Genomic DNA, 24,299 nt, shown 5'->3' on the forward strand with positions numbered 1-24,299 from the left:
CATCAACACACCCTTACATCAGTACACCCTTACATCAGTACACCCTTACATCAATACACCCTTACATCAATACACCCTTACATCAGTACACCCTTACATCGGTACACTCTATCATCAGTACACCCTGTCATCAGTACACCCTTACATCAATACACCCTTACATCAACACACCCTTACATCAGTACACACACCCTTACATCAGTACACACACCTTACATCAATACACCCACACATTAGTACACCCTTACATCAAAACACCCTTACATCAATGCACACACTTACATCAACACCCACACCTTACATCAACACACACGCCCTTACATCAATACACCCACACATTAGTACACCCTGTCATCAGTACACCCTTACATCAATACACCCTTCCATCAACACACTATAACATCAATACACCCTTACATCAACACACCCTTACATCAGTCCACCCTTACATCAGTCCACCCTTACATCAGTACACCCTTACATCAACACACCCTTACATCAGTATACCCTTACATCAATACACCCTTCCATCAACACACTATAACATCAATACACCCTTACATCAACACACCCTTACATCATTACACCCTTACATCAGTACACCCTTACATCAGTACACCCTTACATCAACACACCCTTACATCATTACAACCTTACATCAATACACCCTTACATCAATACACCCTTACATCAATACACCCTTACATCAGTACACCCTTACATCAATACACCCTTCCATCAACACACCCTTACATCAGTACACCTTTCCATCAACACACCCTTACGTCAGTACACCCTTACATCAGTACACCCTTACATCGGTACAACTTATCATCAGTACACTCTATCATCAGTACACCCTATCATCAGTACATCATCGGTACAACTTATCATCAGTACACTTATCATCAGTACACATCATTAGTACACCCTTACATCAATACACCCTTACATCAATACACACTTACATCAACACACCCTTACATCAGTACACCCGTACATTAGTAAACACACCCTTACATCAGTACACACTTACATCAGTACACCCTTACATCAGTACACCCTTACATCAGTAAACACACCCTTACATCAATACACCCTTACATCAGTACACCCTTACATCGGTACACTATAACATCAATACACCCTTACATCAACACACCCTTACATCATTACACCCTTACATCAGTACACCCTTACATCAGTACACCCTTACATCAACACACCCTTACATCAGTACACCCTTACATCAGTACACCCTTACATCAGTACACCCATCGGTACATCATCAGTACACCCTTACATTGGTACACCTTATAATCAGTACACCTTATCATCAGTACACCCTATCATCAATACACCTTACATCAACACACCCTCATCAGTACACCCTTACATCAATACACCCTTACATCAGTACACCCTTACATTATTAAACACACCCTTACATCAACACACCCTTACATCAACACACCCTACATCAGTACACCCTTACATCAACACACCTAACATCAACACACCCATAAATCAACACACCCTTACATCAACACACCTTTACATCAATACACCCTTACATCAGTACACCCTTACATCAACACACCCTAACATCAACACACCCATAAATCAACACACCTTACATCAATACACCTCATCAGTACACCCTTACATCAGAACACCCTTACATCAGTAGACCCTTACATCAATACACCCTTCCATCAACACACCCTAACATCAATACACCCCGCTTACATCAACACACCCTTACATCATTACACCCTTACATCAGTACACCCTTACATCAATACACCCTTACATCAATACACCCTTACATCATTACACCCTTACATCAGTACACCCTTATCATCAACACACCCTTACATCATTACACCCTTACATCAATACACCCCTTACATCAATACACCCTTCCATCAACACACCCTTACATCAGTACACCCTTACATTAGTAAACACACCCTTACATCAGTACACACTTACATCAGTACACCCTTACATCAGTACACCCTTACATCAGTAAACACACCCTTACATCAATACACCCTTACATCAGTACACCCTTACATCGGTACACTCTATCATCAGTACACCCTGTCATCAGTACACCCTTACATCAACACACCCTTACATCAGTACACCCTTACATCAGTACACCCTTACATCAATACACCCTTACATCAATACACCCTTACATCAGTACACCCTTACATCGGTACACTCTATCATCAGTACACCCTGTCATCAGTACACCCTTACATCAATACACCCTTACATCAACACACCCTTACATCAGTACACACACCCTTACATCAGTACACACACCCTTACATCAATACACCCACACATTAGTACACCCTTACATCAATGCACACACCCTTACATCGGTACACCCTTACATCAGTACACCCTTACATCAGTACACCCTTACATCGGTACACCCTATCATCAGTACACCCTATCATCAGTACACCCTTACATTGGTACACCTTATAATCAGTACACCTTATCATCAGTACACCCTATCATCAATACACCCTTACATCAACACACCCTTACATCAGTACACCCTTACATCAATACACCCTTACATCAGTACACCCTTACATCAATACACCCTTACATCAGTACACCCTTACATTATTAAACACACCCTTACATCAACACACCCTTACATCAACACACCCTTACATCAGTACACCCTTACATCAACACACCTTTACATCAACACACCCTTACATCAATACACCCTTACATCAGTACACCCTTACATCAACACACCCTAACATCAACACACCCATAAATCAACACACCCTTACATCAATACACCCTTACATCAGAACACCCTTCATCAGTATACCCTTACATCAACACACCCTTTACGCAGTACACCCTTACATCAGTACACCCTTACATCGGTACAACTTATCATCAGTACACTCTATCATCAGTACACCCTTACATCGGTACAACTTATCATCAGTACACTCTATCATCAGTACACCCTATCATTAGTACACCCTTACATCAATACACCCTTACATCAATACACACTTACATCAACACACCCTTACATCAGTACACCCTTACATTAGTAAACACACCCTTACATCAGTACACACTTACATCAGTACACCCTTACATCAGTACACCCTTACATCAGTAAACACACCCTTACATCAGTACACCCTTACATCGGTACACTCTATCATCAGTACACCCTGTCATCAGTACACCCTTACATCAACACACCCTTACATCAGTACACCCTTACATCAGTACACCCTTACATCAATACACCCTTACATCAATACACCCTTACATCAGTACACCCTTACATCGGTACACTCTATCATCAGTACACCCTGTCATCAGTACACCCTTACATCAATACACCCTTACATCAACACACCCTTACATCAGTACACACACCCTTACATCAGTACACACACCCTTACATCAATACACCCACACATTAGTACATTTACATTTACATTTAAGTCATTTAGCAGACGCTCTTATCCAGAGCGACTTACAAATTGGTGCATTCACCTTATGACCTCCAGTGGAACAGTAGTGCATCTAAATCTTTTCAGGGGAGGGGGTGAGAGGGATTACTTTATCCTATCCTAGGTATTCCTTAAAGAGGTGGGGTTTCAGGTGTCTCCGGGAGGTGGTGATTGACTCCGCTGTCCTGGCGTCGTGAGGGAGTTTGTTCCACCATTGGGGGGCCAGAGCAGCGAACAGTTTTGACTGGGCTGAGCGGGAACTGTACTTCCTCAGTGGTAGGGAGGCGAGCAGGCCAGAGGTGGATGAACGCAGTGCCCTTTGTTTGGGTGTAGGGCCTGATCAGAGCCTGGAGGTACTGAGGTGCCGTTCCCCTCACAGCTCCGTAGGCAAGCACCATGGTCTTGTAGCGGATGCGAGCTTCAACTGGAAGCCAGTGGAGGGAGCGGAGGAGCGGGGTGACGTGAGAGAACTTGGGAAGGTTGAACACCAGACGGGCTGCGGCGTTCTGGATGAGTTGTAGGGGTTTAATGGCACAGGCAGGGAGCCCAGCCAACAGCGAGTTGCAGTAATCCAGACGGGAGATGACAAGTGCCTGGATTAGGACCTGCGCCGCTTCCTGTGTGAGGCAGGGTCGTACTCTGCGGATGTTGTAGAGCATGAACCTAACGGGCCACCGCCTTGATGTTAGTTGAGAACGACAGGGTGTTGTCCAGGATCACGCCAAGGTTCTTAGCGCTCTGGGAGGAGGACACAATGGAGTTGTCAACCGTGATGGCGAGATCATGGAACGGGCAGTCCTTCCCCGGGAGGAAGAGCAGTTCCGTCTTGCCGAGGTTCAGCTTGAGGTGGTGATCCGTCATCCACACGGATATGTCTGCCAGACATGCAGAGATGCGATTCGCCACCTGGTCATCAGAAGGGGGAAAGGAGAAGATTAATTGTGTGTCGTCTGCATAGCAATGATAGGAGAGACCATGTGAGGTTATGACAGAGCCAAGTGACTTGGTGTATAGCGAGAATAGGAGAGGGCCTAGAACAGAGCCCTGGGGACACCAGTGGTGAGAGCACGTGGTGTGGAGACGGATTCTCGCCACGCCACCTGGTAGGAGCGACCTGTCAGGTAGGACGCAATCCAAGCGTGGGCCGCGCCGGAGATGCCCAACTCGGAGAGGGTGGAGAGGAGGATCTGATGGTTCACAGTATCGAAGGCAGCCGATAGGTCTAGAAGGATGAGAGCAGAGGAGAGAGAGTTAGCTTTAGCAGTGCGGAGCGCCTCCGTGATACAGAGAAGAGCAGTCTCAGTTGAATGACTAGTCTTGAAACCTGACTGATTTGGATCAAGAAGGTCATTCTGAGAGAGATAGCGGGAGAGCTGGCCAAGGACGGCACGTTCAAGAGTTTTGGAGAGAAAAGAAAGAAGGGATACTGGTCTGTAGTTGTTGACATCGGAGGGATCAGTGTAGGTTTTTTCAGAAGGGGTGCAACTCTCGCTCTCTTGAAGACGGAAGGGACGTAGCCAGCGGTCAGGGATGAGTTGATGAGCGAGGTGAGGTAAGGGAGGAGGTCTCCGGAAATGGTCTGGAGAAGAGAGGAGGGGATAGGGTCAAGCGGGCAGGTTGTAGGGCGGCCGGCCGTCACAAGACGCGAGATTTCATCTGGAGAGAGAGGGGAGAAAGAGGTCAGAGCACAGGGTAGGGCAGTGTGAGCAGAACCAGCGGTGTCGTTTGACTTAGCAAACGAGGATCGGATGTCGTCGACCTTCTTTTCAAAATGGTTGACGGTCATCTGCAGAGAGGGAGGAGGGGGGAGGGGGAGGAGGATTCAGGAGGGAGGAGAAGGTTGCAAAGAGCTTCCTAGGGTTAGAGGCAGATGCTTGGAATTTAGAGTGGTAGAAAGTGGCTTTAGCAGCAGAGAGAGAAGAGGAAAATGTAGAGAGGAGGGAGTGAAAGGATGTCAGGTCCGCAGGGAGGCGAGTTTTCCTCCATTTCCGCTCGGCTGCCCGGAGCCCTGTTAGTACACCCTTACATCAATGCACACACCCTTACATCGGTACACCCTTACATCAGTACACCCTTACATCAGTACACCCTTACATCGGTACACCCTATCATCAGTACACCCTATCATCAGTACACCCTTACATTGGTACACCTTATAATCAGTACACCTTATCATCAGTACACCCTATCATCAATACACCCTTACATCAACACACCCTTACATCAGTACACCCTTACATCAATACACCCTTACATCAGTACACCCTTACATCAATACACCCTTACATCAGTACACCCTTACATTATTAAACACACCCTTACATCAACACACCCTTACATCAACACACCCTTACATCAGTACACCCTTACATCAACACACCTTTACATCAACACACCCTTACATCAATACACCCTACATCAGTACACCCTTACATCAACACACCCTAACATCAACACACCCATAAATCAACACACCCTTACATCAATACACCCTTACATCAGAACACCCTTACATCAATACACCCTTCCATCAACACACCCTTACATCAATACACCCATACATCAGAACACCCTTACATCAGTATACCCTTACATCAACACACCCTTTACATCAGTACACCCTTACATCAGTACACCTTACATCAATACACCCTTTACATCAATACACCCTTACATCAGTACACACCCTTACATCAGTACACTCTATCATCAGTACCATCAATACACCCTTACATCAACACACCCTTACATCAGTACACACCTTACATCAGTACACACACCTTACATCAATACACCCACACATTAGTACACCTCATCAAAACACCTTACATCAATGCACACACTCTTACATCAACACCACACCCTTACATCAACACACCCCCCCATCAATACACCCACACATTAGTACACCCTGTCATCAGTACACCCTTACATCAATACACCCTTCCATCAACACACTATAACATCAATACACCCCTTACATCAACACACCCATACATCAGTCCACCCTTACATCAGTCCACCCTTACATCAGTACACCCATCAACACACCCTTACATCAGTATACCCTTACATCAATACACCTTCCATCAACACACTATAACATCAATACACCCTTACATCAACACACCCTTACATCATTACACCCTTACATCAGTACACCCTTACATCAGTACACCCTTACATCAACACACCCTTCCATCAACACACCCTTACATCAGTACACCTTTCCATCAACACACCCTTACGTCAGTACACCCTTACATCAGTACACCCTTACATCGGTACAACTTATCATCAGTACACTCTATCATCAGTACACCCTATCATCAGTACACCCTTACATCGGTACAACTTATCATCAGTACACTCTATCATCAGTACACCCTATCATTAGTACACCCTTACATCAATACACCTTACATCAATACACACTTACATCAACACACCCATACATCAGTACACCCGTACATTAGTAAACACACTTACATCAGTACACACTACATCAGTACACCCTTACATCAGTACACCCTTACATCAGTAAACACACCCTTACATCAATACACCCTTACATCAGTACACCCTTACATCGGTACACTATAACATCAATACACCCTTACATCAACACACCCTTACATCATTACACCCTTACATCAGTACACCCTTACATCAGTACACCCTTACATCAACACACCCTTACATCATTACACCCTTACATCAATACACCCTTACATCAATACACCCTTCCATCAACACACCCTTACATCAGTACACCTTTCCATCAACACACCCTTACGTCAGTACACCCTTACATCAGTACACCCTTACATCGGTACAACTTATCATCAGTACACTCTATCATCAGTACACCCTATCATCAGTACACCCTTACATCGGTACAACTTATCATCAGTACACTCTATCATCAGTACACCCTATCATTAGTACACTTACATCAATATACCCTTACATCAATACACACTTACATCAACACACCCTACATCAGTACACCCCTTACATTAGTAAACACACCCTTACATCAGTACACACTACATCAGTACACCCTTACATCAGTACACCCTTACATCAGTAAACACACCCTTACATCAATACACCCTTACATCAGTACACCTTACATCGGTACACTCTATCATCAGTACACCCTGTCATCAGTACACCTTACATCAACACACCCTACATCAGTACACCCTTACATCAGTACACCCTTACATCAATACACCCTTACATCAATACACCTTACATCAGTACACCCTTACATCGGTACACTCTATCATCAGTACAATCTGTCATCAGTACACCCTTACATCAATACACCTTACATCAACACACCCTTACATCAGTACACACACCCCTACATCAGTACACACACCCTTACATCAATACACCCACACATTAGTACACCTTACATCAATGCACACACTTACATCGGTACACCCTTACATCAGTACACCCTTACATCAGTACACCTTACATCGGTACACCCTATCATCAGTACACCCTATCATCAGTACACCCTTACATTGGTACACCTTATAATCAGTACACTTATCATCAGTACACCCTATCATCAATACACCCTTACATCAACACACCTTACATCAGTACACCCCTTACATCAATACACCCTACATCAGTACACCCTTACATCAATACACCCTTACATCAGTACACCCTTACATTATTAAACACACCTTACATCAACACACCCCTTACATCAACACACCCTTACATCAGTACACTTACATCAACACACCTTTACATCAACACACCCTTACATCAATACACCTCATCAGTACACCTTACATCAACACACCCTAACATCAACACACCCATAAATCAACACACTTACTTACATCAATACACTTACATCAGAACACCCTTACATCAGTATACCTACATCAACACACCCCTTACATCAGTACACCCTTACATCAGTACACCTTACATCAATACACCTTACATCAATACACCCTTACATCAGTACACCCTTACATCGGTACATACTCTATCATCAGTACACCTGTCATCAGTACACCCTTACATCAGTACACCCTTTACATCAGTACACCTTACATCAACACACCTTCATCAATACACCCTTACATCAATACACCCTTACATCAACACACCCTACATCAGTACACACACCCTTACATCAGTACACACCCATCAATACACCTACACATTAGTACACCCTTACATCAATGCACACACCCTTACATCGGTACACCCTTACATCAGTACACCCTTACATCAGTACACCTTACATCAGTACACCTTACATCGTACACCCTATCATCAGTACACCCTATCATCAATACACCCTACATCAACACACCTTACATCAGTACACCCTTACATCAATACACCCTTACATCAGTACACCTTACATCAATACACCCTTACATCAGTACACCCCATTATTAAACACACCCTTACATCAACACACCTTACATCAACACACTTACATCAGTACACCCTTACATCAACACACCTTACATCAACACACCCTTACATCAATACACCCTTACATCAGTACACCTTACATCAACACACCCTAACATCAACACACCCATAAATCAACACACCCTTACATCAATACACCCTTACATCAGAACACCCTTACATCAGTATACCCTTACATCAATACACCCTTACATCAATACACCCTTACATCAGTCCACCCTTACATCAGTCCACCCTTACATCAGTACACCCTTACATCAACACACCCTTACATCAGTATACCCTTACATCAATACACCCTTCCATCAACACACTATAACATCAATACACCCTTACATCAACACACCCTTACATCAGTCCACCCTTACATCAGTCCACCCTTACATCAGTACACCCTTACATCAACACACCCTTACATCAATACACCCTTCCATCAACACACTATAACATCAATACACCCTTACATCAACACACCCTTACATCATTACACCCTTACATCAGTACACCCTACATCAGTACACCCCATCAACACACCTACATCATTACACCCTTACATCAATACACCCTTACATCAATACACCCTTCCATCAACACACACCATCAGTACACCTTTCCATCAACACACCTACGCCAGTACACCCTTACATCAATACACCTTCCATCAACACACCCTTTACATCAGTACACCTCTTCCATCAACACACCCTTACGCCAGTACACCTCATCAGTACACCCTTACATCGGTACAACTTATCATCAGTACACTCTATCATCAGTACACCCTATCATCAGTACACCCTACATCGGTACAACTTATCATCAGTACACTCTATCATCAGTACACCTATCATTAGTACACCTCTTACATCAATATACCCTTACATCAATACACACTTACATCAACACACCCTTACATCAGTACACCCTTACATTAGTAAACACACCTTACATCAGTACACACTTACATCAGTACACCTCATCAGTACACCCTTCATCAGTAAACACACCCTTACATCAATACACCCTTACATCAGTACACCTTACATCGGTACACTCTATCATCAGTACACCCTGTCATCAGTACACCCTTACATCAACACACCCTTACATCAGTACACCTTACATCAGTACACCTACATCAATACACCTTACATCAATACACTATACATCAGTACACCCTTACATCGGTACACTCTATCATCAGTACACCTGTCATCAGTACACCCACATCAATACACCCTTACATCAACACACCTTACATCAGTACACACACCTCTTACATCAGTACACACACCCTACATCAATACACCTACACATTAGTACACCCTTACATCAATGCACACACCTTACATCGGTACACCTTACATCAGTACACCCTTACATCAGTACACCCTTACATCGTACACCTATCATCAGTACACCCTATCATCAGTACACTCTACATTGGTACACCTTATAATCAGTACACCTTATCATCAGTACACTTATCATCAATACACCCTACATCAACACACCTCACATCAGTACACCTCACATCAATACACCCTTACATCAGTACACCTTACATCAATACACCCTTACATCAGTACACCCTTACATTATTAAACACACCTTACATCAACACACCTTACATCAACACACCCTACATCAGTACACCCTTACATCAACACACCTTACATCAACACACCCTTACATCAATACACCCTTACATCAGTACACCCTTACATCAACACACCCTAACATCAACACACCCATAAATCAACACACCCTTACATCAATACACCCTTACATCAGAACACCCTTACATCAGTATACCCTTACATCAACACACCCTTACATCAGTACACCCTTACATCAGTACACCCTTACATCAATACACCCTTACATCAATACACCCTTACATCAGTACACCCTTACATCGGTACACTCTATCATCAGTACACCCTGTCATCAGTACACCCTTACATCAGTACACCCTTACATCAGTACACCCTTACATCAACACACCCTTACATCAATACACCCTTACATCAATACACCCTTACATCAACACACCCTTACATCAGTACACACACCCTTACATCAGTACACACACCCTTACATCAATACACCCACACATTAGTACACCCTTACATCAATGCACACACCCTTACATCGGTACACCCTTACATCAGTACACCCTTACATCAGTACACCCTTACATCAGTACACCCTTACATCGGTACACCCTATCATCAGTACACCCTATCATCAATACACCCTTACATCAACACACCCTTACATCAGTACACCCTTACATCAATACACCCTTACATCAGTACACCCTTACATCAATACACCCTTACATCAGTACACCCTTACATTATTAAACACACCCTTACATCAACACACCCTTACATCAACACACCCTTACATCAGTACACCCTTACATCAACACACCTTTACATCAACACACCCTTACATCAATACACCCTTACATCAGTACACCCTTACATCAACACACCCTAACATCAACACACCCATAAATCAACACACCCTTACATCAATACACCCTTACATCAGAACACCCTTACATCAGTATACCCTTACATCAATACACCCTTACATCAATACACCCTTACATCAGTCCACCCTTACATCAGTCCACCCTTACATCAGTACACCCTTACATCAACACACCCTTACATCAGTATACCCTTACATCAATACACCCTTCCATCAACACACTATAACATCAATACACCCTTACATCAACACACCCTTACATCAGTCCACCCTTACATCAGTCCACCCTTACATCAGTACACCCTTACATCAACACACCCTTACATCAATACACCCTTCCATCAACACACTATAACATCAATACACCCTTACATCAACACACCCTTACATCATTACACCCTTACATCAGTACACCCTTACATCAGTACACCCCTACATCAACACACCCTTACATCATTACACCCTTACATCAATACACCTTACATCAATACACCCTTCCATCAACACACCTTACATCAGTACACCTTTCCATCAACACACCCTTACGTCAGTACACCCTTACATCAGTACACCCTTACATCGGTACAACTTATCATCAGTACACTCTATCATCAGTACACCCTATCATTAGTACACCCTTACATCAATACACCCTTACATCAATACACACTTACATCAACACACCCTTACATCAGTACACCCGTACATTAGTAAACACACCCTTACATCAGTACACACTTACATCAGTACACCCTTACATCAGTACACCCTTACATCAATACACCCTTACATCAGTACACCCTTACATCGGTACACTCTATCATCAGTACACCCTGTCATCAGTACACCCTTACATCAACACACCCTTACATCAGTACACCCTTACATCAGTACACCCTTACATCAATACACCCTTACATCAATACACCCTTACATCAGTACACCCTTACATCGGTACACTCTATCATCAGTACACCCTGTCATCAGTACACCCTTACATCATTACACCCTTACATCAACACACCCTTACATCAGTACACACACCCTTACATCAGTACACACACCCTTACATCAATACACCCACACATTAGTACACCCTTACATCAATGCACACACCCTTACATCGGTACACCCTTACATCAGTACACCCTTACATCAGTACACCCTTACATCAGTACACCCTTACATCGGTACACCCTATCATCAGTACACCCTATCATCAGTACACCCTTACATTGGTACACCTTATAATCAGTACACCTTATCATCAGTACACCCTATCATCAATACACCCTTACATCAACACACCCTTACATCAGTACACCCTTACATCAATACACCCTTACATCAGTACACCCTTACATCAATACACCCTTACATCAGTACACCCTTACATTATTAAACACACCCTTACATCAACACACCCTTACATCAACACACCCTTACATCAGTACACCCTTACATCAACACACCTTTACATCAACACACCCTTACATCAATACACCCTTACATCAGTACACCCTTACATCAACACACCCTAACATCAACACACCCATAAATCAACACACCCTTACATCAATACACCCTTACATCAGAACACCCTTACATCAGTCCACCCTTACATCAGTCCACCCTTACATCAGTACACCCTTACATCACCACACCCTTACATCAGTATACCCTTACATCAATACACCCTTCCATCAACACACTATAACATCAATACACCCTTACATCAACACACCCTTACATCATTACACCCTTACATCAGTACACCCTTACATCAGTACACCCTTACATCAACACACCCTTACATCATTACACCCTTACATCAATACACCCTTACATCAATACACCCTTCCATCAACACACCCTTACATCAGTACACCCTTCCATCAACACACCCTTACATCAGTACACCCTTACATCAGTACACCCTTACATCGGTACAACTTATCATCAGTACACTCTATCATCAGTACACCCTATCATCAGTACACCCTTACATCAACACACCCTTACATCAGTACACCCTTACATCAGTACACCCTTACATCAGTACACCCTTACATCAGTACACCCTTACATCGGTACACCCTATCATCAGTACACCCTTACATTGGTACACCTTATAATCAGTACACCTTATCATCAGTACACCCTATCATCAATACACCCTTACATCAACACACCCTTACATCAGTACACCCTTACATCAATACACCCTTACATCAGTACACCCTTACATTATTAAACACACCCTTACATCAACACACCCTTACATCAACACACCCTTACATCAGTACACCCTTACATCAACACACCCTTATATCAACACACCCTTACATCAACACACCCTTACATCAGTACACCCTAACATAAACACACCCTAACATCAACACACCCATAAATCAACACACCCTTACATCAACACACCCTTACATCAATACACCCTTACATCAGTACACCCTTACATCAACACACCCTAACATCAACACACCCATAAATCAACACACCCTTACATCAATACACCCTTACATCAGTACACCCTTACATCAGAACACCCTTACATCAGTAGACCCTTACATCAATACACCCTTCCATCAACACACCCTAACATCAATACACCCTTACATCAACACACCCTTACATCATTACACCCTTACATCAGTACACCCTTACATCAATACACCCTTACATCAATACACCCTTACATCATTACACCCTTACATCAGTACACCCTTACATCAACACACCCTTACATCATTACACCCTTACATCAATACACCCTTACATCAATACACCCTTCCATCAACACACCCTTACATCAGTACACCTTTCCATCAACACACCCTTACGTCAGTACACCCTTACATCAGTACACCCTTACATCGGTACAACTTATCATCAGTACACTCTATCATCAGTACACCCTATCATCAGTACACCCTTACATCGGTACAACTTATCATCAGTACACTCTATCATCAGTACACCCTATCATTAGTACACCCTTACATCAGTAAACACACCCTTACATCAAAACACCCTTACATCGGTACACTCTATCATCAGTACACCCTATCATTAGTACACCCTTACATCAATACACCCTTACATCAATACACACTTACATTAGTAAACACACCCTTACATCAGTACACACTTACATCAGTACACCCTTACATCAGTACACCCTTACATCAGTAAACACACCCTTACATCAATACACCCTTACATCAGTACACCCTTACATCGGTACACTCTATCATCAGTACACCCTGTCATCAGTACACCCTTACATCAACACACCCTTACATCAGTACACCCTTACATCAGTACACCCTTACATCAATACACCCTTACATCAATACACCCTTACATCAGTACACCCTTACATCGGTACACTCTATCATCAGTACACCCTGTCATCAGTACACCCTTACATCAATACACCCTTACATCAACACACCCTTACATCAGTACACACACCCTTACATCAGTACACACACCCTTACATCAATACACCCACACATTAGTACACCCTTACATCAAAACACCCTTACATCAATGCACACACTCTTACATCAACACCCACACCCTTACATCAACACACACGCCCTTACATCAATACACCCACACATTAGTACACCCTGTCATCAGTACACCCTTACATCAATACACCCTTCCATCAACACACTATAACATCAATACACCCTTACATCAACACACCCTTACATCAGTCCACCCTTACATCAGTCCACCCTTACATCAGTACACCCTTACATCAGTCCACCCTTACATCAGTACACCCTATCATTAGTACACCCTTACATCAATACACCCTTACATCAATACACACTTACATTAGTAAACACACCCTTACATCAGTACACAATTACATCAGTACACCCTTACATCAGTAAACACACCCTTACATCAATACACCCTTACATCAGTACACCCTTACATCGGTACACTCTATCATCAGTACACCCTTACATCAGTACACCCTTACATCGGTACAACTTATCATCAGTACACTCTATCATCAGTACACCCTATCATTAGTACACCCTTACATCAATACACCCTTACATCAATACACACTTACATTAGTAAACACACCCTTACATCAGTACACACTTACATCAGTACACCCTTACATCAGTACACCCTTACATCAGTAAACACACCCTTACATCAATACACCCTTACATCAGTACACCCTTACATCGGTACACTCTATCATCAGTACACCCTGTCATCAGTACACCCTTACATCAACACAACCTTACATCAGTACACCCTTACATCAGTACACCCTTACATCAATACACCCTTACATCAATACACCCTTACATCAGTACACCCTTACATCGGTACACTCTATCATCAGTACACCCTGTCATCAGTACACCCTTACATCAATACACCCTTACATCAACACACCCTTACATCAGTACACACACCCTTACATCAATACACCCACACATTAGTACACCCTTACATCAAAACACCCTTACATCAATGCACACACTCTTACATCAACACCCACACCCTTACATCAACACACACACCCTTACATCAATACACATATCACTTTGTGGCCCTGAGGCCGGGAGTTGTGCATCCCTACCCTACACCCCTACCCTACAGCCCTACCCTACACCCCTACCTTACACCCCGACCCTACAGCCCTAACCTACACCCCTACCCTGCACCCCTACCCTACACCACTACCTTACACCCCTACCCCGCACCCCTATCTTGCACCCCTACCTTACACCCCGACCTACCCCTACCCCAAACCCAACCTTACACCCCTACCCCACACCCTTACATTACACCCCTGCCTTACACCCCTAACCTGCACCCTACATTACACCCCTGCCTTACACCCCTAACCTGCACCCTTACCTTGCACCTCTACCCCACACCCTTACCTTGCACCCCCACCCCACACCCTTACCTTACACCCCTACCCCACATCCTTGCCCTACACCCCTACCCTACACCCCTACCCCACATCCTTGCCCTACACCCCTACCCTACACCCCTACCCCACATCCTTGCCCTACACCCCTACCCTACACCCCTACCCTACACCCCTACCCCACATCCTTGCCCTACACCCCTACCCTACACCCCTACCCTACACCCCAACCTTACACCCTTACCCCACACCCCTACCTTACAACTCTACCCCTACACCCCTACCCTACACCCCTACCCTACACCCCAACCGTACACCCCTTACCCCACACCCCTACCTTACAACTCTACCCTACACCCCTACCCTACACCCCTACCCTACACCCCTACCCCACATCCTTGCCCTACACCCCTACCCTACCCTACACCCCTACCCTACACCCCAACCTTACACCCTTACCCCACACCCCTACCTTACAACTCTACCCTACACCCCTACCCCGCATCCATACCCTACACCCCTACCTTGCCCCCCTACCCTACACCCTACCCTACACCCCTACCTTACACCGCTACCTTACACCCTTAACCCACACGCCTACCCCACATCCCTACACACCTACCTCACACCCCTACCTTACACCCCTACCCTACACCCCTACACAAGGACAAGATGTGAAAGAGACATGCTCCTAACCCCTCAACCTCCTTCTCTTCTCTTACTACTTTGCTTACTGTCCCTCTCTCCCGCTCTCCCTCTCTCCCGCTCTCCCTCTCTCCCGCTCTCCTTCTCTCCCTCTCTCCTTCTCTCCCCGCTCTCCCTCTCTCCCGCTCTCCTTCTCTCCCGCTCTCCCTCTCTCCCGCTCTCCTTCTCTCCCGCTCTCCCTCTCTCCCTCTCTCTCTCTCCCGCTCTCCCTCGCTCTCTCCCTCTCTCCGCTCTCCCTCTCTCTCTCTCCCGCTCTCCCTCTCTCCCGCTCTCCCTCTGTCTCGCTCTCCTTCTCTCCTTCTCTCCTTCTCTCCCGCTCTCCTTCTCTCCCTCTCTCCCTCTCTCCTTCTCTCCCTCTCTCCCTCTCTCCTTCTCTCCCGCTCTCCCTCTCTCCCGCTCTCCTTCTCTCCCGCTCTCCCTCTCTCCTTCTCTCCCGCTCTCCCTCTCTCCTTCTCTCCTTCTCTCCCGCTCTCCCTCTCTCCTTCTCTCCCGCTCTCCCTCTCTCTCTCTCCCACTCTCCCTCGCTCTCTCTCTCCCTCTCTCCCTCTCTCCCTCTCTCCCTCTCTCTCTTTCCAGGTATACCTGTCCATTCGTAGAGAAGTTCTCCATAGACATTGAGACGTATTATAAACCTGACACAGGGACCCAAGAGTGCTTCAATCTGTCATCAGCAGACAAAAGAGCGAGGACTGTAGGTATGGTACACACACACTCACACACACAAACACACACACACACACACACACACACACACACACACACACACACACACACACACACACACACACACACACACACACACACACTGTGGTCATTAAAAAGCAGACAGCGTGAGTTCCATCTTATGCTGCTGCTGGTCTTTCTCTCTCTGTGTGTGTTTGTGTGTGAGAGCTGCTGACTGGCTCTAAACTGCACCACCACTCCCACAGTGCAGTGTGTGTTGTCTGGCCCAGACTGACTCTGCAGGAGGACGAATACATAACCACACACACACACACACACACACACACACGCACGCACGCGCGCGCGCACGCACACACACACACACACACACACACACACACACACACACACGCACACACACACACGCACACACACACACACACACACACACACACACACACACACACACACACATGTAGTGACACACTCACAGACTGTGCAGCTGTATACAGCAGGGACCTCTAGTGGCTCCTAGCCAGCTGTATACAGCAGGGACCTCTAGTGGCTTCTAGCCAGCTGTATACAGCAGGGACCTCTAGTGGCTTCTAGCCAGCTGTGTACAGCAGGGACCTCTAGTGGCTCATAGCCAGCTGTATACACCAGGGACCTCTAGTGGCTCCTAGCCAGCTGTATGCAGCAGGGACCTCTAGTGGCTCCTAGCCAGCTGTATACAGCAGGGACCTCTAGTGGCTTCTAGCCAGCTGTATACAGCAGGGACCTCTAGTGGCTTCTAACCAGCTGTATACAGCAGGGACCTCTAGTGGCTCCTAGCCATCTGTATACATCAGGGATCTCTAGTGGCTCCTAGCCAGCTGTATACAGCAGGAACCTCTAGTGGCTTCTAGCCAGCTGTATAAAGCAGGGACCTCTAGTGGCTCATAGCCAGCTGTGTACAGCAGGGACCTCTAGTGGCTCTTAGCCAGCTGTATACAGCAGGGACCTCTAGTGGCTCCTAGCCATCTGTATACAGCAGGGACCTCTAGTGGCTCCTAGCCAGCTGTATACAGCAGGGACCTCTAGTGGCTCCTAGCCAGCTGTATACAGCAGGGACCTCTAGTGGCTCCTAGTCAGCTATATACAGCAGGGACCTCTAGTGGCTTCTAGCCAGCTGTATACAGCAGGGACCTCTAGTGGCTTCTAGCCAGCTGTATACAGCAGGGACTTCTAGTGGCTCTTAGCCAGCTGTATACAGCAGGGACCTCTAGTGGCTCCTAGCCAGCTGTATACAGAAGGAACCTCTAGTGGCTTCTAGCCAGCTGTATACAGCAGGGACCTCTAGTGGCTCTTAGCCAGCTGTATACAGCAGGGACCTCTAGTGGCTTCTAGCCAGCTGTATACAGCAGGGACCTCTAGTGGCTCTTAGCCATGGTTTTAAAGGTCTATGCTTTTTTTAGTTCTATTCTGGTTCCCTCCAAACCCATTCACTCCAAAAAGTAACCATCCAGAATTCACTACATGGCTCGTTGTGGTCTGTGCCCTGTACTGACAGTGTGATTGTGTGTTCATCCCCCAGACCCCATTGATATTGTGAAGGATTACATTGCGCCCCATGAGTACCTGATTGAGGAGGACCCTAAGCTGTATGTATCGGTGAAAACCCAGCGAGGCCCACTGACTGACGACTGGATCGAAATGATCAACCAGAACCCCACCCAGAACCCGGTCATGTGTGCCTACAAGCTCTGCAAGGTGGAGTTCAGATACTGGGGCATGCAGTCCAAGATAGAACGCTTCATACACGATGTTGGTAGGTACTGTGTGTGTGTGTGTATGCGCGTGCGTACGTGCGTGTGTGTGTGTGTTTTCCTGTACAGTAGCCCATTTAGAGTTAGTTGATTATTGCTGGAGACACCTGGCTAACTTTCCATCTCCTTACGCTCTGCTGCTGGTGTGAGATTTCAAGCCTGACTGATCACTGTTGACTTAGTAGTAGTACGTGTGTGTGTGTGTGTGTGTGTGTGTGTGTGTGTGTGTGTGTGTGTGTGTGTGTGTGTGTGTGTGTGTGTGTGTGTGTGTACTGTATTGAGTGTGTGACTGTTCTGTGTGTTGTTCCTGCATGGTGCTTGATCAGTACATTAGGATTGACAGGTTCATTAGTGTATTTCTAATGAACGTATGCATGATTGATGGGTACTGAGAGAAAGAGAGAGGTGAATCATTAAATTGTTTGGAATTGAGAGAAATGTCTGTGATAATGTTATTAATGTCCTGCCCTTCTCTTTCCTCTCCTCCCCCCAGGCCTGTGTAAGGTGATGGATGATTAGTTAGTTAGTTAGTTAGCTAGTTAGTTAGTTAGTTAGTTATGATACTAACTTGTCCTCTCCTCCCTGCAGGCCTGTGTAAGGTGATGGATGATTAGTTAGTTAGTTAGTTAGTTATGATACTAACTTGTCCTCTCCTCCCTGCAGGCCTGTGTAAGGTGATGGATGATTAGTTAGTTAATTAGTTCGTTATGATACTAACCTGTCTTCTCCTCTCTGCAGGCCTGCGTAAGGTGATGGTGCGTGCCCACCGGCAGGCGTGGTGCTGGCAGGATGAATGGTACGGTCTGACCATAGAGGACATCAGACAGCTGGAGCTGGAGACCCAGCTAGCCCTGGCCACGAAGATGGCCCAGTATAGCCTCAGTGACATCGAGGAGTGCGCAGCAGAGTCCAACAGGACCCCCGTCACACCTGACCGGGACTTGGAGGGGGCCCTGCGGGACGGGGGAGAGGTGGAGGGAGGAGGGGCAGGGCTGGGAGATACGTTACATACGCGTGGAGAGCTCACCAAGCAGTGGTCAACTTCATCCAGGTCGTCTAATAGATCCTCGAAGAGAGGTGAGTGGGAAAAGCCTTTAATTTTACAAATCTCAAATCAACCCCTAGACCCTAGACACTTTTTAAGTGGACAAGGTGGAGCTTATAAACATCACTGCTACTCTACAAGACGTTTCCCTAGCAGGAGTTTCACTTGACCCAACAAACATGAGAGAATAGTGCCCTCACCATAGAGAATGATAGAGGCCTCTAGTGGCCAAAAGGCTGTGTTAGCATGGTTAGCGACATTGAGGGCTTCCACCATTTTAATGTAATCAACTGGGTGGGACTTCCAACTTCATTGGATGATACCTCCTGGTGACCCTGTTGGAGTCATGTCCAACCGGGTCATCAGGAGGGATCAGCTAATCATGAAGAAGATAATGTACTACTTCAAAATAGAGATTTCCTCAATGGCGCTGCCCATGCTGTCACAGACGCTATAATCTATAATGGCACAGATACAAAGATTAGTCCTCTCTCGTCCCCCCCGTCCCCCCCCCTCCCACACACACAGGAAGTCCTGTGAACCAGAACATCTCAGAGTGGCGGATGCAGAGTATCGCTCGTGACTCAGAGGACAGCACTGACGACGAGTTCTTCGATGCTCCCGGTATGCTATTACATGTTATTACAAACAGTTATTACAGTGACTACAGTAACTACTATCAGCTCATACTGATGTTATATCTATCTCATCAGAAGATTTGTCTGACAACGGTATGTTATTCCATTATTAAATGTTATTCCATGTCATTAAATGTTGTTATATTACTGTTATTACAACTACAATAATTACTGATGTTATACTGATGTTATGCTGATATGCTAATGTTAAACTGATGTTGAACTGATGTTATGCTAATGTTCAACTGATGTTATACTGATGTTGTGCTGATGTTATACTGATGTTATACTGATGTTGTGCTGATGTTATACTGATGTTATACTGATGTTGTGCTGATGTTATACTGATGTTATACTGATGTTGTGCTGATGTTATACTGATGATATGCTGATGTTATACTGATGTTGTGCTGATGTTATACTGATGTTATACTGATGTTGTGCTGATGTTATACTGATGATATACTGATGTTATACTGATGTTGTGCTGATGTTATACTGATGTTGTGCTGATGTTGTGCCGATGTTATACTGATGTTATACTGATATTTTACTGATGTTGTGCTGATGTTATACTGATGTTATACTGATGTTGTGCTGATGTTGTGCCGATGTTATACTGATGATATAGATGATATACTGATGTTATACTGATGTTGTGCTGATGTTATACATTTACATTTAAGTCATTTAGCGGACGCTCTTATCCAGAGCGACTTACAAATTGGTGCGTTCACCTTATGACATCCAGTGGAACAGCCAACTTTACAATAGTGCATCTAAATCTTTTAAGGGGGGTGAGAAGGATTACTATATCCTATCCTAGGTATTCCTTAAAGAGGTGGGGTTTCAGGTGTCTCCGGAAGGTGGTGATTGACTCCGCTGTCCTGGCGTCGTGAGGGAGTTTGTTCCACCATTGGGGGGCCAGAGCAGCGAACAGTTTTGACTGGGCTGAGCGGGAACTGTACTTCCTCAGTGGTAGGGAGGCGAGCAGGCCAGAGGTGGATGAACGCAGTGCCCTTGTTTGGGTGTAGGGCCTGATCAGAGCCTGGAGGTACTGAGGTGCCGTTCCCCTCACAGCTCCGTAGGCAAGCACCATGGTCTTGTAGCGGATGCGAGCTTCAACTGGAAGCCAGTGGAGGGAGCGGAGGAGCGGGGTGACGTGAGAGAACTTGGGAAGGTTGAACACCAGACGGGCTGCGGCGTTCTGGATGAGTTGTAGGGTTTAATGGCACAGGCAGGGAGCCCAGCCAACAGCGAGTTGCAGTAATCCAGACGGGAGATGACAAGTGCCTGGATTAGGACCTGCGCCGCTTCCTGTGTGAGGCAGGGTCGTACTCTGCGGATGTTGTAGAGCATGAACCTACAGGAACGGGCCACCGCCTTGATGTTAGTTGAGAACGACAGGGTGTTGTCCAGGATCACGCCAAGGTTCTTAGCGCTCTGGGAGGAGGACACAATGGAGTTGTCAACCGTGATGGCGAGATCATGGAACGGGCAGTCCTTCCCCGGGAGGAAGAGCAGCTCCGTCTTGCCGAGGTTCAGCTTGAGGTGGTGATCCGTCATCCACACTGATATGTCTGCCAGACATGCAGAGATGCGATTCGCCACCTGGTCATCAGAAGGGGGAAAGGAGAAGATTAATTGTGTGTCGTCTGTATAGCAACGATAGGAGAGACCATGTGAGGTTATGACAGAGCCAAGTGACTTGGTGTATAGCGAGAATAGGAGAGGGCCTAGAACAGAGCCCTGGGGGACGCCAGTGGTGAGAGCGCATGGTGAGGAGAGAGATTCTCGCCACGCCACCTGGTAGGAGCGACCTGTCAGGTAGGACGCAATCCAAGCGTGGGCCGCGCCGGAGATGCCCAACTCGGAGAGGGTGGAGAGGAGGATCTGATGGTTCACAGTATCGAAGGCAGCCGATAGGTCTAGAAGGATGAGAGCAGAGGAGAGAGAGTTAGCTTTAGCAGTGCGGAGCGCCTCCGTGATACAGAGAAGAGCAGTCTCAGTTGAATGACTAGTCTTGAAACCTGACTGATTTGGATCAAGAAGGTCATTCTGAGAGAGATAGCGGGAGAGCTGGCCAAGGACGGCACGTTCAAGAGTTTTGGAGAGAAAAGAAAGAAGGGATACTGGTCTGTAGTTGTTGACATCGGAGGGATCGAGTGTAGGTTTTTTCAGAAGGGGTGCAACTCTCGCTCTCTTGAAGACAGGAGGGACGTAGCCAGCGGTCAGGGATGAGTTGATGAGCGAGGTGAGGTAAGGGAGAAGGTCTCCGGAAATGGTCTGGAGAAGAGAGGAGGGGATAGGGTCAAGCGGGCAGGTTGTTGGGCGGCCGGCCGTCACAAGACGCGAGATTTCATCTGGAGAGAGAGGGAGAAAGAGGTCAGAGCACAGGGTAGGGCAGTGTGAGCAGAACCAGCGGTGTCGTTTGACTTAGCAAACGAGGATCGGATGTTGTCGACCTTCTTTTCAAAATGGTTGACGAAGTCATCTGCAGAGAGGGAGGAGGGGGGGGGGGGAGGAGGATTCAGGAGGGAGGAGAAGGTGGCAAAGAGCTTCCTAGGGTTAGAGGCAGATGCTTGGAATTTAGAGTGGAAGAAAGTGGCTTTAGCAGCAGTGACAGAAGAGGAAAATGTAGAGAGGAGGGAGTGAAAGGATGCCAGGTCCGCAGGGAGGCGAGTTTTCCTCCATTTCCGCTCGGCTGCCCGGAGCCTTGTTCTGTGAGCTCGCAATGAGTCGTCGAGCCACGGAGCGGGAGGGGAGGACCGAGCCGGCCTGGAGGATAGGGGACATAGAGAGTCAAAGGATGCAGAAAGGGAGGAGAGGAGGGTTGAGGAGGCAGAATCAGGAGATAGGTTGGAGAAGGTTTGAGCAGAGGGAAGAGATGATAGGATGGAAGAGGAGAGAGTAGCGGGGGGAGAGAGAGCGAAGGTTGGGACGGCGCGATACCATCCGAGTAGGGGCAGTGTGGGAAGTGTTGGATGAGAGCGA

General features: G+C 46.1%; 1 protein-coding gene across 2 annotated transcripts in view; it reads left to right on the forward strand.

Annotated features, from left to right (window-relative positions):
• The window catches only part of LOC115117192 (membrane-associated phosphatidylinositol transfer protein 2-like), a 133,040-nt gene that overhangs the window by 70,728 nt on the left and 38,013 nt on the right, over positions 1-24,299 (forward strand). For both annotated transcript variants that reach the window (XM_065007519.1, XM_065007520.1), the window contains exons 4-7: positions 17,731-17,849; positions 19,391-19,624; positions 20,361-20,699; positions 21,196-21,291. In XM_065007519.1, coding sequence (XP_064863591.1) covers positions 17,731-17,849; positions 19,391-19,624; positions 20,361-20,699; positions 21,196-21,291 — 788 coding nt within the window. The remainder of the gene's footprint in view (positions 1-17,730; positions 17,850-19,390; positions 19,625-20,360; positions 20,700-21,195; positions 21,292-24,299) is intronic.

Source organism: Oncorhynchus nerka, linkage group LG22, assembly GCF_034236695.1.
Source record: "Oncorhynchus nerka isolate Pitt River linkage group LG22, Oner_Uvic_2.0, whole genome shotgun sequence".
In the NCBI taxonomy this organism is placed as follows: Eukaryota; Metazoa; Chordata; class Actinopteri; order Salmoniformes; family Salmonidae; genus Oncorhynchus; species Oncorhynchus nerka.